A 17,011-nucleotide genomic window follows, 5' to 3' on the forward strand; every position below is an offset into this window, starting at 1 on the left:
TGGGGAGGGGTGGAAATTGACTGACATGGCCTGCCACCTCCAACCAAAGCTGGACCTCGAAGACAGGATACAATGTGCTCCATCGAACCTGATGCACGCAGGCTTCAAATCAAGATTACGAAAGCATAGCAGCCAATTTTTAAACTCGGCCAGGAACACGCCTCCCACTCCTCGCAAGAGACTGGGATCACAAACTCCTTGTCCGGAGCTTACTCTCCGAGTCGGCGAGGATGGCCGAAACACCATGCAGCAGGATGTCCCAAAGACCAGGGAGATTTCTCTTATCAAATGCCAGGATTCTCTCCTGCCCTTCCACCGTTCTCCCGAGGGTACTTTCATCAAAGTGAGCACCGTAAACCTGCACCACAGGCGAACACCATCATTCGCAATGGCAGCCATCATCCCAAAACAAGCAGCACTGCCAAGGCTCATCAGCGAAACTGCCGCTGCAAGCTCAGCCCCACCCCTGCCATGTCCAAATGTCTCAATCAAACAGGATTCTCTCCGATTTAACTTGACTCTTCACCAAACTCCAACCAGGAACATCCAGGCGCATAGTGCAAGCCACACATTCCAAAATAAGATAATTATGGGATGTGCTTTAGGATAAAATAAAGGATTAAAAGACGAGTAGAGCCAGAACTCGCAAAACTTCAGCCGCTCCTGTGCTCACATCACGTGATCCCGATGCTGATGGTTCACGATGAGTCCTCTCTAAAACATATTTATCTTCCTCTTCTAAATTTTTCAAAACCTTATATAAATAGCACCAAGCCCCAAGGAACACTTGTATGACACTTGACTGAACTGTCATACAGTAAGAATACTTTTGTATTTTACTATTGTAAATAACACACTGGGATGTTCACTATCATTTTTTTAAGCAAATCAGAACTAAAGCCTCACACTCTGGGAGTAATCTTTGGCCCCTGATGCGGTAAAGGCTGTTGCCCTCTGAAGGAACTTATTAAACTGGGTCTGGGCTATTAAGCTATTGAAATGTAGGAGATGTATAACATATTTGTTGGAACTTTAAATGCCAGTATAGCATTGTAATCAAAATCAATCCTGTTTTGTATAGTATTTTTGAAATAAAATACAACTTTTCTAATTGATCTAATATATATGATGTTATTCCTCTTCTCTTCCTCTCGCCCTTTGTGTTTTTCCAGAAAGGTAGAGATGCAGCGCTGTTCTCCAAGCTGGCCTTTCCAGTCATACATGTTGTTTGATGTGACGGATGGATATGAATACCGGGAGAGAGAGTGCGTTTTAAACCTCATTACCTTTTTTGCTGTGTTTCCTATCTTATATTTGTTATATGCTAGGACAGGAGAGTAGCTGCTGGTGTCAAGCAGATGGGAGAGTACTGTAGTTCTCACCAGAGTAATCTTTGTTCTCAGGACTGTTTATCATTTACATATCTTTGCTTTCAATAATATTTCCTTGTGTGAAGGTTGTGCAAAAGTGCCAAATAGAAGCACGGTTTATCCATCCCGTGGGTTTATTATGAGGGACAGAAGCCAACAGTAATACTTCCTACTGCTCAGTCCCAAAACAACATTTTTGGCAGCTGTAGAGAAGATGACTTTTCTCAGCTGCCTCCTCTGCTCCTCCCCAGCCCAGACAAGCTGAGGCCAATTTAGCAGACCTCCTGCCACTTCTGCTAATTCAGCATAGACCTGGAATAAAACTTAAGAGCTTTATGGTCTGTGTTAATCAGGATCATATTAGGTGGCATGTTGCCTTTTGGGTATGATGCCAACCACTGAACTGATGATGGTTAGAATTTACTTGGTGTGTTCGTCCCTAATAGCCAATTGTCATCTTAAAATTGAGCTCTGTATATTTGGAAAAGTGGTAATTGTTAATGGCATAAGTGGGGGGATTTATTTAATCATTATTGTACTGCTTGTAATTTAATGTGAAACATACTGGAAACTGTCCACTGCATTCACAGGTATCGCGAAGCATGCTTTTTCCTTGTCCTGTGTTTCTCACCTTTGTTCCACCTCCTTGTTACAGCTCTTATTTCAACACACAGGAAGTGAAACTGGTAATAGCCTTAATCAGTATGATTGCAGAGAAACAAAAGGGAAATTTTCGTAATATTGGGGTGATCACCCCCTATAATGCTCAGAAACAGAAAATCATACGTCAAATTCAGCAAGAGTTTAAACAGGTTGGACAAGAACAAGGCAGGTATGTTGACTATCAGATACCTTGCATACTGATCTTGTATTACATATACAAAGCTTTTATGCTGTTTTTTTTGTAAGTCTGAGAGTTTGGCAAAAACTTGTTTGAAGTTTGATCTTACTGAAAGAGCTTGGTGTTCAGATTTGCAATTCAACTGTTATCAGCAAAGCGAGGTGTAATTTGTATTTGAATTTTGCACATTGTTGCTGAGGTTCCATGTCAAGGCATCATGCAACTGACAAGGGCGTGCGTCTGGTGTATGGATAGAATTTCCATTCTGGGTGTTGCAGCAAGTGATGTTCTACAAAATTGTTGCCCCAGATTGTCTTGGCTAACATCTTGGGATTTTAAAACTCTTAAGAGTTGAAGGCCACCAATAAGCATGCAAATCTCAAATTTAGCATTTGATAATTCAGTTAAATCTCTTTCCCCAGTGAAGTCAGTTTTCATCATTTTGTTTTGCATTATTTGCACAGTTACCACGCTCTCATTTTTGCAGTGTTTGTTTTCTTTACTCATTTTGGTCCTGCCTAAATTGGTAGGTAGCCAACCTGTGACAGGACTAGGCTGCTTTCATCCCAGTCATTAAGATTTATTAAAAGTTATGAAATCAGTTATAATGCAGCGGGACACTAATTTCCTGGGTTATTTTACAAAATCCATGAATTGTGTAAGGTTGCTGTAATGTGATCAATTGGTCTTAAAATGCTCTCCTACATTTCTCATCAAATGACTGGAAAGGTGTTTTAGTTCATGGTCACCACTAGGAGATGTGCACTTTTGTGAAAGAAGAATCAAATGCTAGCATGTGTACAGCAACCACTCTGAAATTAGACCAAACTTTCCTCTATGCAAAAAGCTTATTTTGAGCAGGTCAAGTGAAAACGAATGAAGCCTTGTAATTGATGGTTAGGCTTGCCTCAAAAATAATCTCCACAACTTCCCACATAGCTCTGAGCTTATCCTTTGACAGCAAAGAAGTGCAGAACACGGTGGGTGATTATAGGGGCGTTACAATTAATCTCCGCATCCCTGCATTAAATAAGGCAAAACGAGCTGGGATTTCTGATCTAGGTGGCTTTCCTGTGGTCCCACCTGGAAGTAATTTGATGTTCTATGAGGCCACAATGCGAACTATGGTGCGTCTCTCCCCAAAAATATGCAATGTTAAATGTTGAAGCTTTCGCATAAATGCAGTAAGGTACTGGAGAGTAAATGGTATCCATTCAACTGCACCCCAGCAAGGGAGTCCGCACCTGTTCATAAATGGGGAAAGCAAAAAGTGAAATTGGGTGGTATTTATTTTCCCGAGATCTCGATTAGATTGAAAAATGAATCAATTTACAATGTTCCCATCTTCAGAATGTGCATCTCTACTGTCCAGTAAACCTTCATTTTTATGGATCAGTGTTTTGATGTCATAAAGGGGAAAATAAATAATAAATTAATGCATTGGTTTTCCTCTTTCAGGTCTCTGCACGTGGGCACAGTGGATGGGTTTCAAGGATCTGAGAAGGATTGCATCATTGTTACCTGCGTCAGAGCAAGCAATCTTCAAGGAACTATTGGGTGAAGTGAATTTTCTTTGATTTGTTACTGTTTGGCCCCCACCCTGATCCCCTTAACATTTCAGTTTTTAATAAAAATTTAGCTCCTCATGGTTCTTTATTGACCTTTCTGTGTCTAAGGCTAGGAAGCTGTGAGAGTACAAAGAGAAGCAAATCCTTTTGAAATCATCTTGAAGTTTGCATGTTACATGCTCTCGCACTCTAGCTCTCACACTCTCTCCAAGGTGCCCATCATTATAAGATTTGAACAAGTGATTCTTGCTGTTTTACAGTTGGGTGAATTATGAGGCTCCTCTCACGTGATATCTGGAAATGACAATACTAAATTTCAACAGAAGCCTTGTACTAGACACTAGATAGTGAGGGGAGTTTGAAAAAGCTGGAACTGGGAACTCTTTGTCGTTTGAAATTAAAATTCCGATTTGAAGTTTCAGATCTGAAAATATTGAGGATTATTTATCAAGTCTCAGATTCAGCCCTGTAAATCTGCTAAACTTTAGGACTTGCTTCAATATTATCCGTCACAAACTTGTGGGGGGGGGGGGGGGGGGGGAATGATGCATGTAATGCTTGTGTGCGTCACCATGGGGAAAAGAAGCAAACTTCAAGGTTATTTAAACAATCTGTTGCTCTATATATTTTTTCATTTGTATGGGCATAAGAAAAGACAGATGTTTCGCTTCACTTTTACACAAAGGCTGTCTGTGATTTTATCGCATTTTGTGTGAGGCCTATTGAAAGTATAAAAGCCCAACCCAGGTGTCAACAAAGCTCTTCTTCCTGGGAACTCGCACAGACAACCAACAACTCTCCCAGTGAAATTCACACAATTGCCAGACTGGCCTGCCGAACTTTGAAACGGCAGTGTTAACTTTCCAAAGGAAAACTGTTGGTGCAGAAAATGTTTTACTGGCACTCAATGAGTTAAACAAACATGCAGAAATCTGAAGACCTGTGAATCCACTAGGATCTACAGACCCAGTTTAAACACCTTTGCTCAAATGATAAATGTGTAATTTGTATTGAATTGAAAGGAACAGTGTTACTGAAAATTTAGCTCCTCATGCTTCTTTATTGACCTTTCTGTGTCTAAGGCTAGGAAGCTGTGAGAGTACAAAGCTCGAGAGTTACAAGTTAGCTAGGAAGGACCTAAAGAGAGAGCTAAGAAGAGCCAGGAGGGGACATGAGAAGTCTTTGGCAGGTAGGATCAAGGATAACCCTAAGGCTTTCTATAGATATGTCAGGAATAAAAGAATGACTAGAGTAAGAGTAGGGCCAGTCATGGGCAGTAGTGGGAAGTTGTGCTTGGAGTCTGAGGAGATAGGAGAGGTGCTAAATGAATATTTTTCGTCAGTATTCACACAGGAAAAAGACAATGTTGTCGAGGAGAATACTGAGATTCAGGCTACTAGACTAGTAGGGCTTGAGGTTCATAAGGAAGAGGTGTTAGCAATTCTGGAAAGTGTGAAAATAGGTAAGTCCCCTGGGCCGGATGGGATTTATCCTAGGATTCTCTGGGAAGCTAGGGAGGAGATTGCTGAGCCTTTGGCTTTGATCTTTAAGTCATCTTTGTCTACAGGAATAGTGCCAGAAGACTGGAGGATAGCAAATGTTGTCCCCTTGTTCAAGAAGGGGAGTAGAGACAACCCCGGTAACTATAGAGCAGTGAGCCTTACTTCTGTTGTGGGCAAAAATCTTGGAAAGGTTTATTAGAGATAGGGGCGGGATTCTCCACTCCTGCGCCGGTTGGGAGAATCGCCTGGGTTGCCGGATTTTCCCGCAACGCCGGTCCGACGCCCTCCCGCGATTCTCCCAAGCGGCGAGAACGGCCCCGTCGAGTTCCGCGCGGCACAGGCCAGAGAATCGCCCGAGACACCCAAAATGGCGATTCTCCGGCACCCCTGCTATTCTCAGGCCCGGATGGGCCGAGCGGCCAGGCCAAAACGGCGGGTTCCCCCCCGGCGCCGTCCACAACTGGGCGCTGCCGGCGGGAACAGCGCGGGAACGCTGGGGGGGGCGGGGGCCTCAAATGGGGTCTGGCCCGCGATCGGTGCCCACCGATCGTCGGGCTGTCCTCTCTGAAGGAGGACCTCCTTTCTTCCGCAGCCCCGCAAGATCCGTCTGACATCTTCTTGCGGGGCGGACTCGGAGAGGACGGCAACCACACATGTGCGGGTGACGCCAGTTATGCGGCGCCGGCCGCGTCATGTATGCGGCGCCGCCTTTACGTGGCGACAAGGCCTGGCGCGTGTAAATGACGCGGCCCCGCTCCTAGCCCATTATCAGGCCCTAAATCGGTCGGGATAGGGGCCGTTTCGCGCCGTCGTGAACCTCTACGCCATTCACGACGGCGTGGGCACTTCGGCACGGGAGTGGAGAATCTTGCCCAGGATGTATAATCATCTGGAAAGGAATAATTTGATTAGAGATAGTCAACACGGTTTTGTGAAGGGTAGGTCGTGCCTCACAAACCTTATTGAGTTCTTTGAGAAGGTGACCAAACAGGTGGATGACGGTAAAACAGTTGATGTGGTGTATATGGATTTCAGTAAAGCGTTTGATAAGGTTCCCCACGGTAGGCTACTGCAGAAAATACAGAGGCATGGGATTCAGGGTGATTTAGCAGTTTGGATCAGAAATTGGCTAGCTGGAAGAAGACAAAGGGTGGTGGTTGATGGGAAATGTTCAGACTGGAGTCCAGTTACTAATGGTGTACCACAAGGATCTGTTTTGGGGCAACTGCTGTTTGTTATTTTTATAAATGACCTGGAGAAGGGCGTAGAAGGATGGGTGAGTAAATTTGCAGATGACACTAAAGTCGGTGGAGTTGTGGACAGTGCGGAAGGATGTTACAAGTTACAGAGGGACATAGATAAGCTGCAGCGCTGGGCTGAGAGGTGGCAAATGGAGCAGAAAAGTGTGAGGTGCTTCATTTTGAAAGGAATAACAGGAAGACAGAGTACTGGGGTAATGGTAAGATTCTTGGCAGTGTGGATGAGCAGAGAGATCTCGGTGTCCATGTACATAGATCCCTGAAAGTTGCCACCCAGGTTGAGAGGGTTGTGAAGAAGGCGTACGGTGTGTTAGCTTTTATTGGTAGAGGGATTGAGTTTCGGAACCATGAGGTCATGTTGCAGCTGTACAAAACTCTGGTGCGGCCGCATTTGGAGTATTGCGTGCAATTCCGGTCGCTGCATTATAGGAAGGATGTGGAAGCATTGGAAAGGGTGCAGAGGAGATTTACCAGAATGTTGCCTGGTATGGAGGGAAGATCTTATGAGGAAAGGCTGAGGGACTTGAGGCTGTTTTCGTTAGAGAGAAGAAGGTTAAGAGGTGACCTAATTGAGGCATAAAAGATCAGAGGATTGGATAGGGTGGACAGTGAGAGCCTTTTTCCTCGGATGGTGATGTCTAGCACGAGGGGACATAGCTTTAAATTGAGGGGAGATAGATATAGGACAGATGTCAGAGGTAGGTTCTTTACTCAGAGAGTAGTAAGGGTGTGAAATGCCCTGCCTGCAACAGTAGTGGACTCGCCAACACTAAGGGCATTCAAATGGTCATTGGATAGACATATGGACGATAAGGGAATAGTGTAGATGGGCTTTAGAGTGGTTTCACAGGTCGGCGCAACATCGAGGGCCGAAGGGCCTGTACTGCGCTGTAACGTTCTATGTTCTATGATTTTTACGTTTCGTAATTCTATTTGACCCTTTTCCAGATTCTTAGCAGACCGACAGAGAATGAATGTTACAATTACGCGAGCTCGACTGAGTCTCTTCATTCTGGGAAATCTGAAAACTTTGATGGTTGGTAATGCAATATTGATGAATTTTGATTTTCTAAGCGGTGGGAACGGTTGCGTTGGCAGTCAGTGCAATGTCAAAAATTGAACATTTCTCCATGTACTATTCTGAAATTGTTACTTTAGCCATCTTGCTGTAATTCTTTACAGTAAATCTGACGTGAATGCATTATTAATGGAGAAGTAGGGATGAATCTTCATTCCCAAAAATGGATAGATTGGGATCTTGTCAAAGGTTAAATTGCAAAATCAATCTTAAACAGGAGCCCAACCTGCCTCAAACCGAACCACTTCCAGTTGAGATGTGATGAGTGTCCAACCCGCTGGGAATCAACTTGGGATGCGGGTTGGTCGTCTAAATATTATAATGATGCTGCTTTAGAACATTAAAACATTAGTTGAAGGCCAGGAGGAGAATGTTTTCTTCAGTAATTCTTCTGCATGTTTTTAAAATGAAGGTTTATCAATGTAGCCACTCAAATGTTAGCCGTTTTCAGAGAGCAAACATTTTAACTTTGTTAATGAATTGTGTTTTGGGACCAAGACCCAGTGTCTGATGCCACAGCAACTGAAAGGAAAAAAACATAATAAATCATGAAGTAACTGTCACCAAATGTAGGTTTCAAAGAAAGAAATGACAAATCAAGGGATTAATCCGTGCTGAACAGGGGGAAAGAGCAACCGTAATATTGTAGCAACAGATAAGGAAGAAGGGATAATGAGTGAGAGACACGTGCTGTCAGCCACTGAATCATCCTTGTAGTTTTTTTAAAAATAAACAATTTTATTGAGGTATTTTTGGCATTGTAAACAGTTACAGTGTACAGTAATGTGCAAATATTAACACAAAGCAGAAACATAGTGCAAAAGACTACTCCTCTCTCATAAACAGTACCCACCTATTTATCCCTCCTATTCTACTCTAATCTAACCCCCCCCCCCCCCTGCTGACATTTAATTCCCCGCGAAGAAGTTGATGAATGGTTGCCCTATTTTACCCTACTCAAGGCTTCCGCCCATAACCCCTCCTCTATCTCCTCGCCACTTGAGCTTCAGTTCCTCTGTCTGAGACTCCTCCCCTTTCATAAATTCACCGTAATTATCCGAGACTTTCCCCTCTCCTACCTCTCCCCTAGACACTACTCTGCTGGATCCCTGGGAAGGATGGGACCTGTCTACATATGGGGCGAAATTCTCCCCCAACGGCGGGATGCCCGCCGACTGGCGCCAAAGCTGGCGCAAATCAGACGGGCATCGCGCCGGCAAAAAGGTGCGGAAGTCTCCGCATCTTTGGCGGCCTAGCCCCAACATTGAGGGGCTAGGCCGACGCCGGAGGGATTTCCGCCCCGCCAGCTGGCGGAAATGGCGTTTGTTGCCCCGCCAGCTGGCGCGGAAATGCGGCGCATGCGCGGGAGCGTCAGCGGCCGCTGTCAGTTTCTCCGCGCATGCGCGGGAGCGTCAGCGGCCGCCGAAAGTTTCCCGCGCATGCGCAGTGGGGAGAGTCTCTTCCGCCTCCGCCATGGTGGAGGCCGTAGCGGAGGCGGAAGGGAAAGAGTGCCCCCACGGCACAGGCCCGCCCGCGGATCGGTGGGCCCCGATCGCGGGCCAGGCCACCGTGGGGGCACCCCCCGGGGTCAGATCGCCCCGCGCCCCCCCCCAGGACCCCGGAGCCCGCCCACGCCGCCTGGTCCCGCCGGTAAATACCAGGTTTGATTTACGCCGGCGGGACAGGCAGTTTCTGGGCGGGACTTCGGCCCATCCGGGCCGGAGAATCCAGCGGGGGGTCCCGCCAACCGGCGCGGCTGGATTCCCGCCCCCGCCCAATCTCCGGGAGCGGAGACTTCGGCGGGGGCGGGGGCGGGATTCACGGCGGCCAACGGCCATTCTCCGACCCGGCGGGGGGTCGGAGAATGACGCCCATGAAGTCACACGCTTGCAAGTACTGAAAGTCATTCCCTCTGACTAGTCTGAATTTCTTCTCCAAGGCCCTCATGCTCGAGAAGCCCCCCCCCCCCCCCCCCCCCCCGAACATATCGCCCATCCTTCCCACCTCCGCCCGCCGCCACGCTCTGAATCCACCGTCCATACTCCCAGGGGCGAATCGGTGGTTGTCGCATATTGGAGACCAGACCGATGCTCCCACCTCCCCTACATGCTTCCTCCACTGGCCCCAGATCCACAGGGCTGCCACCACTAACGGGCTGGTGGAGTACCTGGCCGGCGGGAGTAGTAGGGGGCCGTGACCAGGGCTGCCAAACTGGTGCCCCTGCACAAAGCCGCCTCCACTCGCCCCCAAATAGACCCCGTACCCACCACCCAACTCCTTACCATGGCTATGTTGGCTGCCCAGTAGTAGTTGCTGAGGTTTGGCAGCGCCAGCCCCCTCCCCCTCGCTACGGTTCCTCTCAAGGATCGCTTTCTTCACCCACGGGGACTTCCCCGCCCAGACAAATCTTGTTGACCCTTTTGAAGAAGGACCGCGGGATGAAAATCGGGAGGCACTGAAAAATAAACCGGAATCTTGGGAGGATTGTCATCTTTACCGTCTGCACTCTCCCCGCAAGTGATAGTGGGAGTGCATCCCATCTCCTGAACTCTCTTTTCATTTGTTCCACCACTCTAGTCAAATTTAGCTTATGCGGCTTGCCCCAGTCTCATGCCACCTGTATCCCTAAGTATCAGAAACTTTCTCCGACCATCCTAAATGGCAACACCTTCAACCTGTTCTCCTGGTCCCTCGCCTGCACTACAAACATCTCACTCTTAGCCATGTTCAATTTGTACCCTGAAAACCTGCCAAATTCTCTCAATATTCCTAGTGTACTGTCCATCCCAGCCAGCAGGTCCGATACGCACAGGAGCAGGTCGTCCGCATACAGCGATACCCTATGTTCCACCCCTCCCCTAATCATTCCCTTCCACCCCCTCGCAGCTCTTAGGGCAATCGCCAGCGGCTCTATGGCCAGTGCAAACAGCAACGGGGAGAGTGGGCGGCATCCCTGTCTGGTTCCCCGGTGTAGTCTAAAGTACTCTGATGTTGTCCTATTCGTCCTCACGCTAGCTTTTGGGGCCTGGTACGATAGTCTAACCCAGTCAACAAAACCCTCCACAAGCCCAAACTGTCCGAGTACCTCCCACAAATAGTCCCACTCCACCTGGTCAAAGGCCTTCTCGGCATCCATTGCCACCACTGCCTCTACCTCTCTGCCCTCCGGGGGCATCATGATCACATTGAGTAGTCTTCTCAAGTTGGCTACCAGCTGTCTGCCTTTCACAAACCCTGTTTGGTCTAGCCCGATCACCTCCGGGACACAGTCCTCAATTCTAAGTGCTAAGTCCTTAGCCAGGAGCTTGGCGTCGACGTTGATCAGGGAGATTGGTCTATATGACCCACACGCTTCCGGGTCTTTATCCCGTTTTAATATCAGCAAAATGGTAGCCTGTGACATCGTCAGGGGCAGTGTCCCTCGCCTCGTTAAATACCCTAGTCAGCACCGGCCCCACTATCTCCGATAACTTTTTGTAGAACTCCACTGGGTATCCATTCGGCCCCGGGGATTTACCCAACTGCATGGCCTTCAAGCCCCCCAGTACTTCCTCAGCTCTGATCGGGGCCCCCAGTCTGTCTACCAGCCCCCTACCCACTTTTGGGAAGGTCGATCCGTCTAAGAAACGCTTCATCTCCTCTGGCTCCCCAGGGGGCCCCGAGGTATAGAGCTTGCTGTAAAACTCCCGAAACACCCTGTTCAGTCCTGACGGGTCATCCACTCTGTTCCCCATACCATCAACTACCCTGCCTATTTCTCTGGCCTCCTCCTTCCTCCTGAGTTGCTGCGCAAGCATTCTACTAGCTTTCTCCCCATGCTCATAGACCACACCCTTTGCCTTCCTGAGTTGTTCCACTGCTTTGCTCATGGACAACACTCCCAACTTGGCCTGCAGTCTCCGTTTATCTCTAAGTAGATCCTCCCTCGGGGCCTCTGTGTATTCCCTATCTGTCCGGTGGATCTCCTTGACCAGTCTGTCCATCTCCGCTCTGTCCGTTCTATCTCTGTGGGCCCAAATTGAAATCAGCTCCCCCATTACCATCGCCTTCAGCGCCTCCCACAGGGTCGCTGCTGCGACTTCCTCTGTGTCATTAACCTGCAGGTAGTCCTGCATGCACTTCCGCAGTCTCTCGCACAGTCCCTCCTCCGCTAGCAATCCTACGTCCAACCTCCATTGCAGGTGCTGGTAGCTCCCTTTTGCAGACCTGCAGATCAACCCAGTGTGGAGCATGATCCGAGATGGTGATCGCCGAGTATTCCGTATTTTTTACCCCGCCTATACAGTCCCTGCTCATGATGAAAAAAATCGATTCTAGAGTATACTTTATGAACATGCGAGTAGAACGAATATTCCCTTCCCGTCGGCCGTCTGGCTCTCCATGGGTCTCCCCCCCCACCCCCCCATCTGCTCCATGAACCCCCTCAGTTCCCTTGCCGTCGCTGGGAGCCTACCCGTTCTGGAGCATGACCTCTCTAGTCCGGGGTTGAGGACCGTGTTGAAGTCCCCGCCCATGATCAGCGTGAATCTAAGTCTGGGATTTTCCCCAGCACCCTTTTAATGAAGTCAGCGTCGTCTCAATTTGGAGCGTATACATTCACCAGGACTACCCTCAAGCGTACCCCGGACCATAAGAAATCTACCACCTCCATCTGCAATTGTGCCCTCCGCCTCAAATTGAACCCGTTTATTGATCATGATTGCCACCCCCCTGGACTTAGAGTCCACCCCGAGTGGAAGACCTGTCTAATCCAGCCCTTCCTTAGTCTGGTCTGGTCAGTCACTTTCAGATGTGTCTCCTGCAGCATGATTATGTCCGCCTTTAGAGCCCGCAAATGTGTGAACACACGCGCCCTCTTGACTGGCCTGTTTAGTACTCTGACATTCCAGGTGATCAGCCTGGTTGGAGGGCACCTGCCCCCCCCCCCCCCCCTTGCCAATCAACCATCCCCCTTCTTGGGCCCGCCCCCAGCCCATGTGCCACACCCCTCCCAGTTCGCCTCCTGGCAGCTCCCACCCCCGACCTCCACTCTGTTACCTACTTTAGATCCCTGCCATGTCAAGCAACAACACCCCTCTGTAACCCGACCCCTGCCATGTACTGGCTGTAATCCTTGTAGTATTTGATACAATTTAGTTGCTCAAAGTTGCAGAAATGCTTTAATGATGTGATGGTTTCATTGTTAGAACTGTTGACACAGAATAACTGGCTTTGTACCTGAAACTTATATAGAATAAGCGTCTTCCTCTCTGTAATGAGCTTATTTATTTTCAGGAGTGAAGAATGGATTTGATTTTGTGACATCTGCCGTTTTCTCTTGTGTATTTTAGGAAAGTAAGGACTGGAACGCTTTGATTCAGGATGCACAAAAGAGAGGAGCTATAGTGAAAACATGTGAAAGCGAATACAAGAAAGACTGCCAAAAGATTATGAAACCCAGGCCAGCTTTCCAGCGAAATATTTCTGATCCAAGTGCATTAATAAGCGAACAGAAACGGGTTCCCAGTCTTGACCGTAAAAGTTCATGGAACGAAGGAGTAAACTTCAAAACTGCTATGCATCAAGTAGCTGATCCCTCCAGTGGGCAATTTCAAAAAGCGGCAATTCCTTCTCAGCAAGCAGCTTCATTACTTCATAATTTGCATAGGGCTATAGCTTCTGTAGGTGTAAAGCCTCAGATATCGGCTACTATTGCGCAGCCTCCAACATCAGTCAGGTCAGAGTCGTCTGCTCAGTCTAAACTTAGGGATCCGAGACTGGCCCGAAGAGCTTTGCTCAAGGGAACTCAGCCACAGTTACAAGCCAATCAAACTCCTTCCGAGGCACGTGTGGTAAATCCACCAGATTCATCTGCATCAATTAGTGGGCATGGTGCTCCTCATTCTTCACACTTTTGTCAGTCTACTGGAAATACTCTTTCAAGGGCAGGTGATGATGAACCTAATACTTCTACTTCAAACCGAAGTTTGGTCTTTCCTTCTGGGATCCCTGTGTGTAGAAATTATAAAGAAACAGTTTATGGACTCGATGGTTCCAGGAGACAAACACCGGAAGAAAAGGAAAAAGAAGACATGTATGGAGAACAAAAACAGAGATGGAAATGAAAAGATTATGGGTTAAGAAGTTGTCTCTTGATATATTTGCCTTTATCTCACGGGGTTGGTGCAAATGAGTTTCCAACATACAGAAGCAGCGGTTAATGTGTATGTAAGATTTATAGACTTTATTTTTTTGGACTATGATTATAATGGTCCGTTGTTTATTTTTACTGGTTTGTTAAAAATAACAACCTTTATTTTGTATTCTTGAATTTACTCCTGTCTTCCCCCAAATCCATGATTTGAGGAGGGCAGGCAAGTAACTCCAGAGGCTCTCAATACTGCTATTTGACTGGCCAATAGCCAGTGAGAAATTGTCCCCGTGCAGAAAGACAGGGGTAGTTTGATGCAAGTCCCTGGCTGCTTGTTTATGTGTCTTCCCTGGGTGGCAAGGCAAAATTCTACATATTGAGGAACTGAAAACATTGCACCACTTGCACTGAAATGCCAGCATGTTGTGCCATTCATCATCGGCATTTAAATATCTTTGACAGAAATCGAATCTTAGTTGAGTAGACACACAATTCCAGTCTAATCTCAGTTGGTCACTCGGTTCAAGATGTCAGTCAGCCCTTAGCATGGATCATGGAATGTAGAAACAGTCCCTGAGATTTTAACCATGTTAATGAGCCACATTTATTTTACACATTTCGAAGTTATGCATTTTTCCTCAACTCTGCTAAGTATACCCGGATTTTGAAATGGGATAGTATGGCAGGAATTCACACCGTGTCATATTTGATTTAACTAGGTTAGAGCTTTAATAGATGAGACGAGGGTGACAGAATGACTGTGCAGTTTAACTCTTAACACCATCGGCTATGACTCTTTAGAAACTTTCTATACATGGCAAATGTTTTGCTATTGTGAATGTCTCTTGTGCATTTTATTTACAGGATGTCACATGGATGATTTGAAACTTTTTAAACATATTAGTCGGAAGTGCAAATAAGGATGGTGAATCTACACTATGGAGGACATTTCAATCAGTTACAAACAGTTTGTCCCACTTAGATGGTTAATATCCCTTGGAGATCATACACAACTGGGTGATTTTGTTTAGAGTTGTTAGCAGTAGGTATATAATTATCAGAAAGTCCCGCGTCTTAGTTGCAGCAAAATAGCGACTGGCCAGCCATCTGCATGTAAAATTAAAGAAAAGTCCTAATGCCTCAAGGAGCCCAGTGGGTTTCTTTTTTGGAAATGTAATTACTGTACAGTGGGTGTTTTATATATACATATTGTACAGAAATCTTCAACTGATGCAGCACCAAGAGTCCTGCACTACTGAAAAACCTTGGCGGCTGCGGCATTCATTTTAAAGTTCATAATGCTGAGTCAGAGTGCTGCCCAGCTTACTGGTTTTATGCAATGACCAAGCCAGATCTTGAATTGTTCGGCATTGTTGTTTGCAGTTTTGGGGTATTTGTGATTTTCCCCAACCCACACTACTTTCCCAGTAGAGAAATGCAGGCACTAAAATATGTCAAACATTTTCTTTCATACTTAATAAAATTGCTATTTTTAAAATGACTTCAGTGACTTGTGCCAGTACCAAGCAGTCAACATCCATTGGAGTGCATACACACTGGGTCATTTCACTTAGAGTTGTTAGCGGTATCTATATAATTATCACAAAGTCTCACATCTTAATTGCGACAAAATAGCAACTGACCAGTCACATCTGTGTGTAAAAGTAAAGAAAAGCTTTAGTGCTTCGTGATTTTTTTTTCTCTGTGGTGTTTTTTAAATGTAGTTGTGCTGCAGTGGATGTTTATTAAAAAGGCTCCATGTCGTATGGGGGTTGGTTAAGGCCGGTTGGCTAGACAACTGGATTGTGATGCCGAGCGAGGCCAGCAGCACGGGGGTTCAGCCCCCGTACCGGCTGAAGTTATTCATGAAGGACCCGTCTTCTCAACATTGCCCCTCTTCTGAGGTGTGTGATCCTCAGGTTAAATCACCACCAGTCAGCTCTCCCCCTCAAAGGGGAAAGCAGCCTATGGTACCCTGGGACTATGGTGACTTTACCTACTTATTGTACAGCAGTCTTAAACTAAGACAGCACTACGGTGTCCTGTTGAACTGGAAAAGGCAGTTATTTTTTTGGAGAACTGGATCCTAAGCATTTTGAATAAGAACAGTTTAAATTCAGTGGATCCAAATTCTAGTTTACCTGTCATGTCCCAGCTAAATAGAAATATCACTCCAAATATTTTGACAGATTAGTTTGTTCAGCCAAGTGTTCAGCGTGATGCCTTTGTTTAATTTACTGCACTTGGAAGCCTCTGTGAAGCAGGGATCAGCTGACTTAATCGGAAATCTCAACAGCAAGGTGACAATTACTCCTATTTTCTCCTTCCACGGAGAAATTAGCATCAATGCACCAGTAAGTTGCTTGGGCCATTTATTTGGGTAGCTGTCACTCAACTGGGCAGCACGGTAGCATTGTGGGGCAGCATTGTGGATAGCACAATTGCGTCACAGCTCCAGGGTCCCAGGTTCGATTCCGGCTTGGGTCACTGTGCAGAGTCTGCACATCCTCCCCGTGTGTGCGTGGGTTTCCTCTGGGTGCTCCAGTTTCCTCCCACAGTCCAAAGATGTGCAGGTTAGGTGGATTGGCCATGCTAAATTGCCCTTATTGTCCAAAATTGCCCTTAGTGTTGGGTGGGGTTACTGGGTTGTGGTGATAGGGTGGAGGTGTTGACCTTGGGTAGGGTGCTCTTTCCAAGAGCTGGTGCAGACTTGATGGGCCAAATGGCCTCCTTCTGCACTGTAAATTTTATGATGATAAAGTGGGAGACAACTAATTTGAGGCCTTTTGCTTGAGCAGAATTTTCATGGCTGTGCACTTTACCCACTCAATGGTGAAGGGTGGAGAGACAGTAAATTCAACATTGTTGACCTCGCCTGATTTGAATCTTGCCTTCCGTTACAGATCTGTAAAAGATACAAATACCTAAATCATGGATGGATCCTGTGATATCTTATGATGTCTGCGCAATTACTTCCTCCCTTATTTGTGAATAATTTTTAAGTAAAAAGCCTCATGAATGCGAGAGTATAATAACTCAATGAGCTATACTAGCTTATGACCAGGACATGGGCATAATTCCCCCGCTGTTTGAATTATTGTCATGGGGATTTTTTTCATCCACCTGAGAGAGCAGACAGCACTTTCATTATTGTCTTGGAATGTCAGTCGATGATGTGCTCAAAACTCTGGAGTGGGACCTGAACCCACTGACTCGTGTAAGAGTGCTACCCACTGATCCTGATCAATAAGCGGGTGGTGTTT

The 17,011-nt window shown here is 46.6% G+C and overlaps 1 protein-coding gene across 4 annotated transcripts in view; it reads left to right on the plus strand.

The window, feature by feature from the left end:
* setx (senataxin) overlaps nt 1–15,249 on the plus strand; it is a 124,883-nt gene extending 109,634 nt beyond the window's left edge. For all 4 annotated transcript variants that reach the window (XM_072488595.1, XM_072488593.1, XM_072488592.1 and 1 more), the window contains 5 exons: nt 1,173–1,265; nt 2,026–2,202; nt 3,670–3,768; nt 7,489–7,576; nt 12,949–15,249. In XM_072488595.1, coding sequence (XP_072344696.1) covers nt 1,173–1,265; nt 2,026–2,202; nt 3,670–3,768; nt 7,489–7,576; nt 12,949–13,722 — 1,231 coding nt within the window. In that variant the 3' untranslated portion in view covers nt 13,723–15,249. The remainder of the gene's footprint in view (nt 1–1,172; nt 1,266–2,025; nt 2,203–3,669; nt 3,769–7,488; nt 7,577–12,948) is intronic.
* The last annotated feature ends 1,762 nt before the right edge of the window (nt 15,250–17,011 follow it).

The sequence above is a fragment of the Scyliorhinus torazame genome, chromosome 22 (genome assembly GCF_047496885.1).
Source record: "Scyliorhinus torazame isolate Kashiwa2021f chromosome 22, sScyTor2.1, whole genome shotgun sequence".
NCBI classification, from domain to species: Eukaryota; Metazoa; Chordata; class Chondrichthyes; order Carcharhiniformes; family Scyliorhinidae; genus Scyliorhinus; species Scyliorhinus torazame.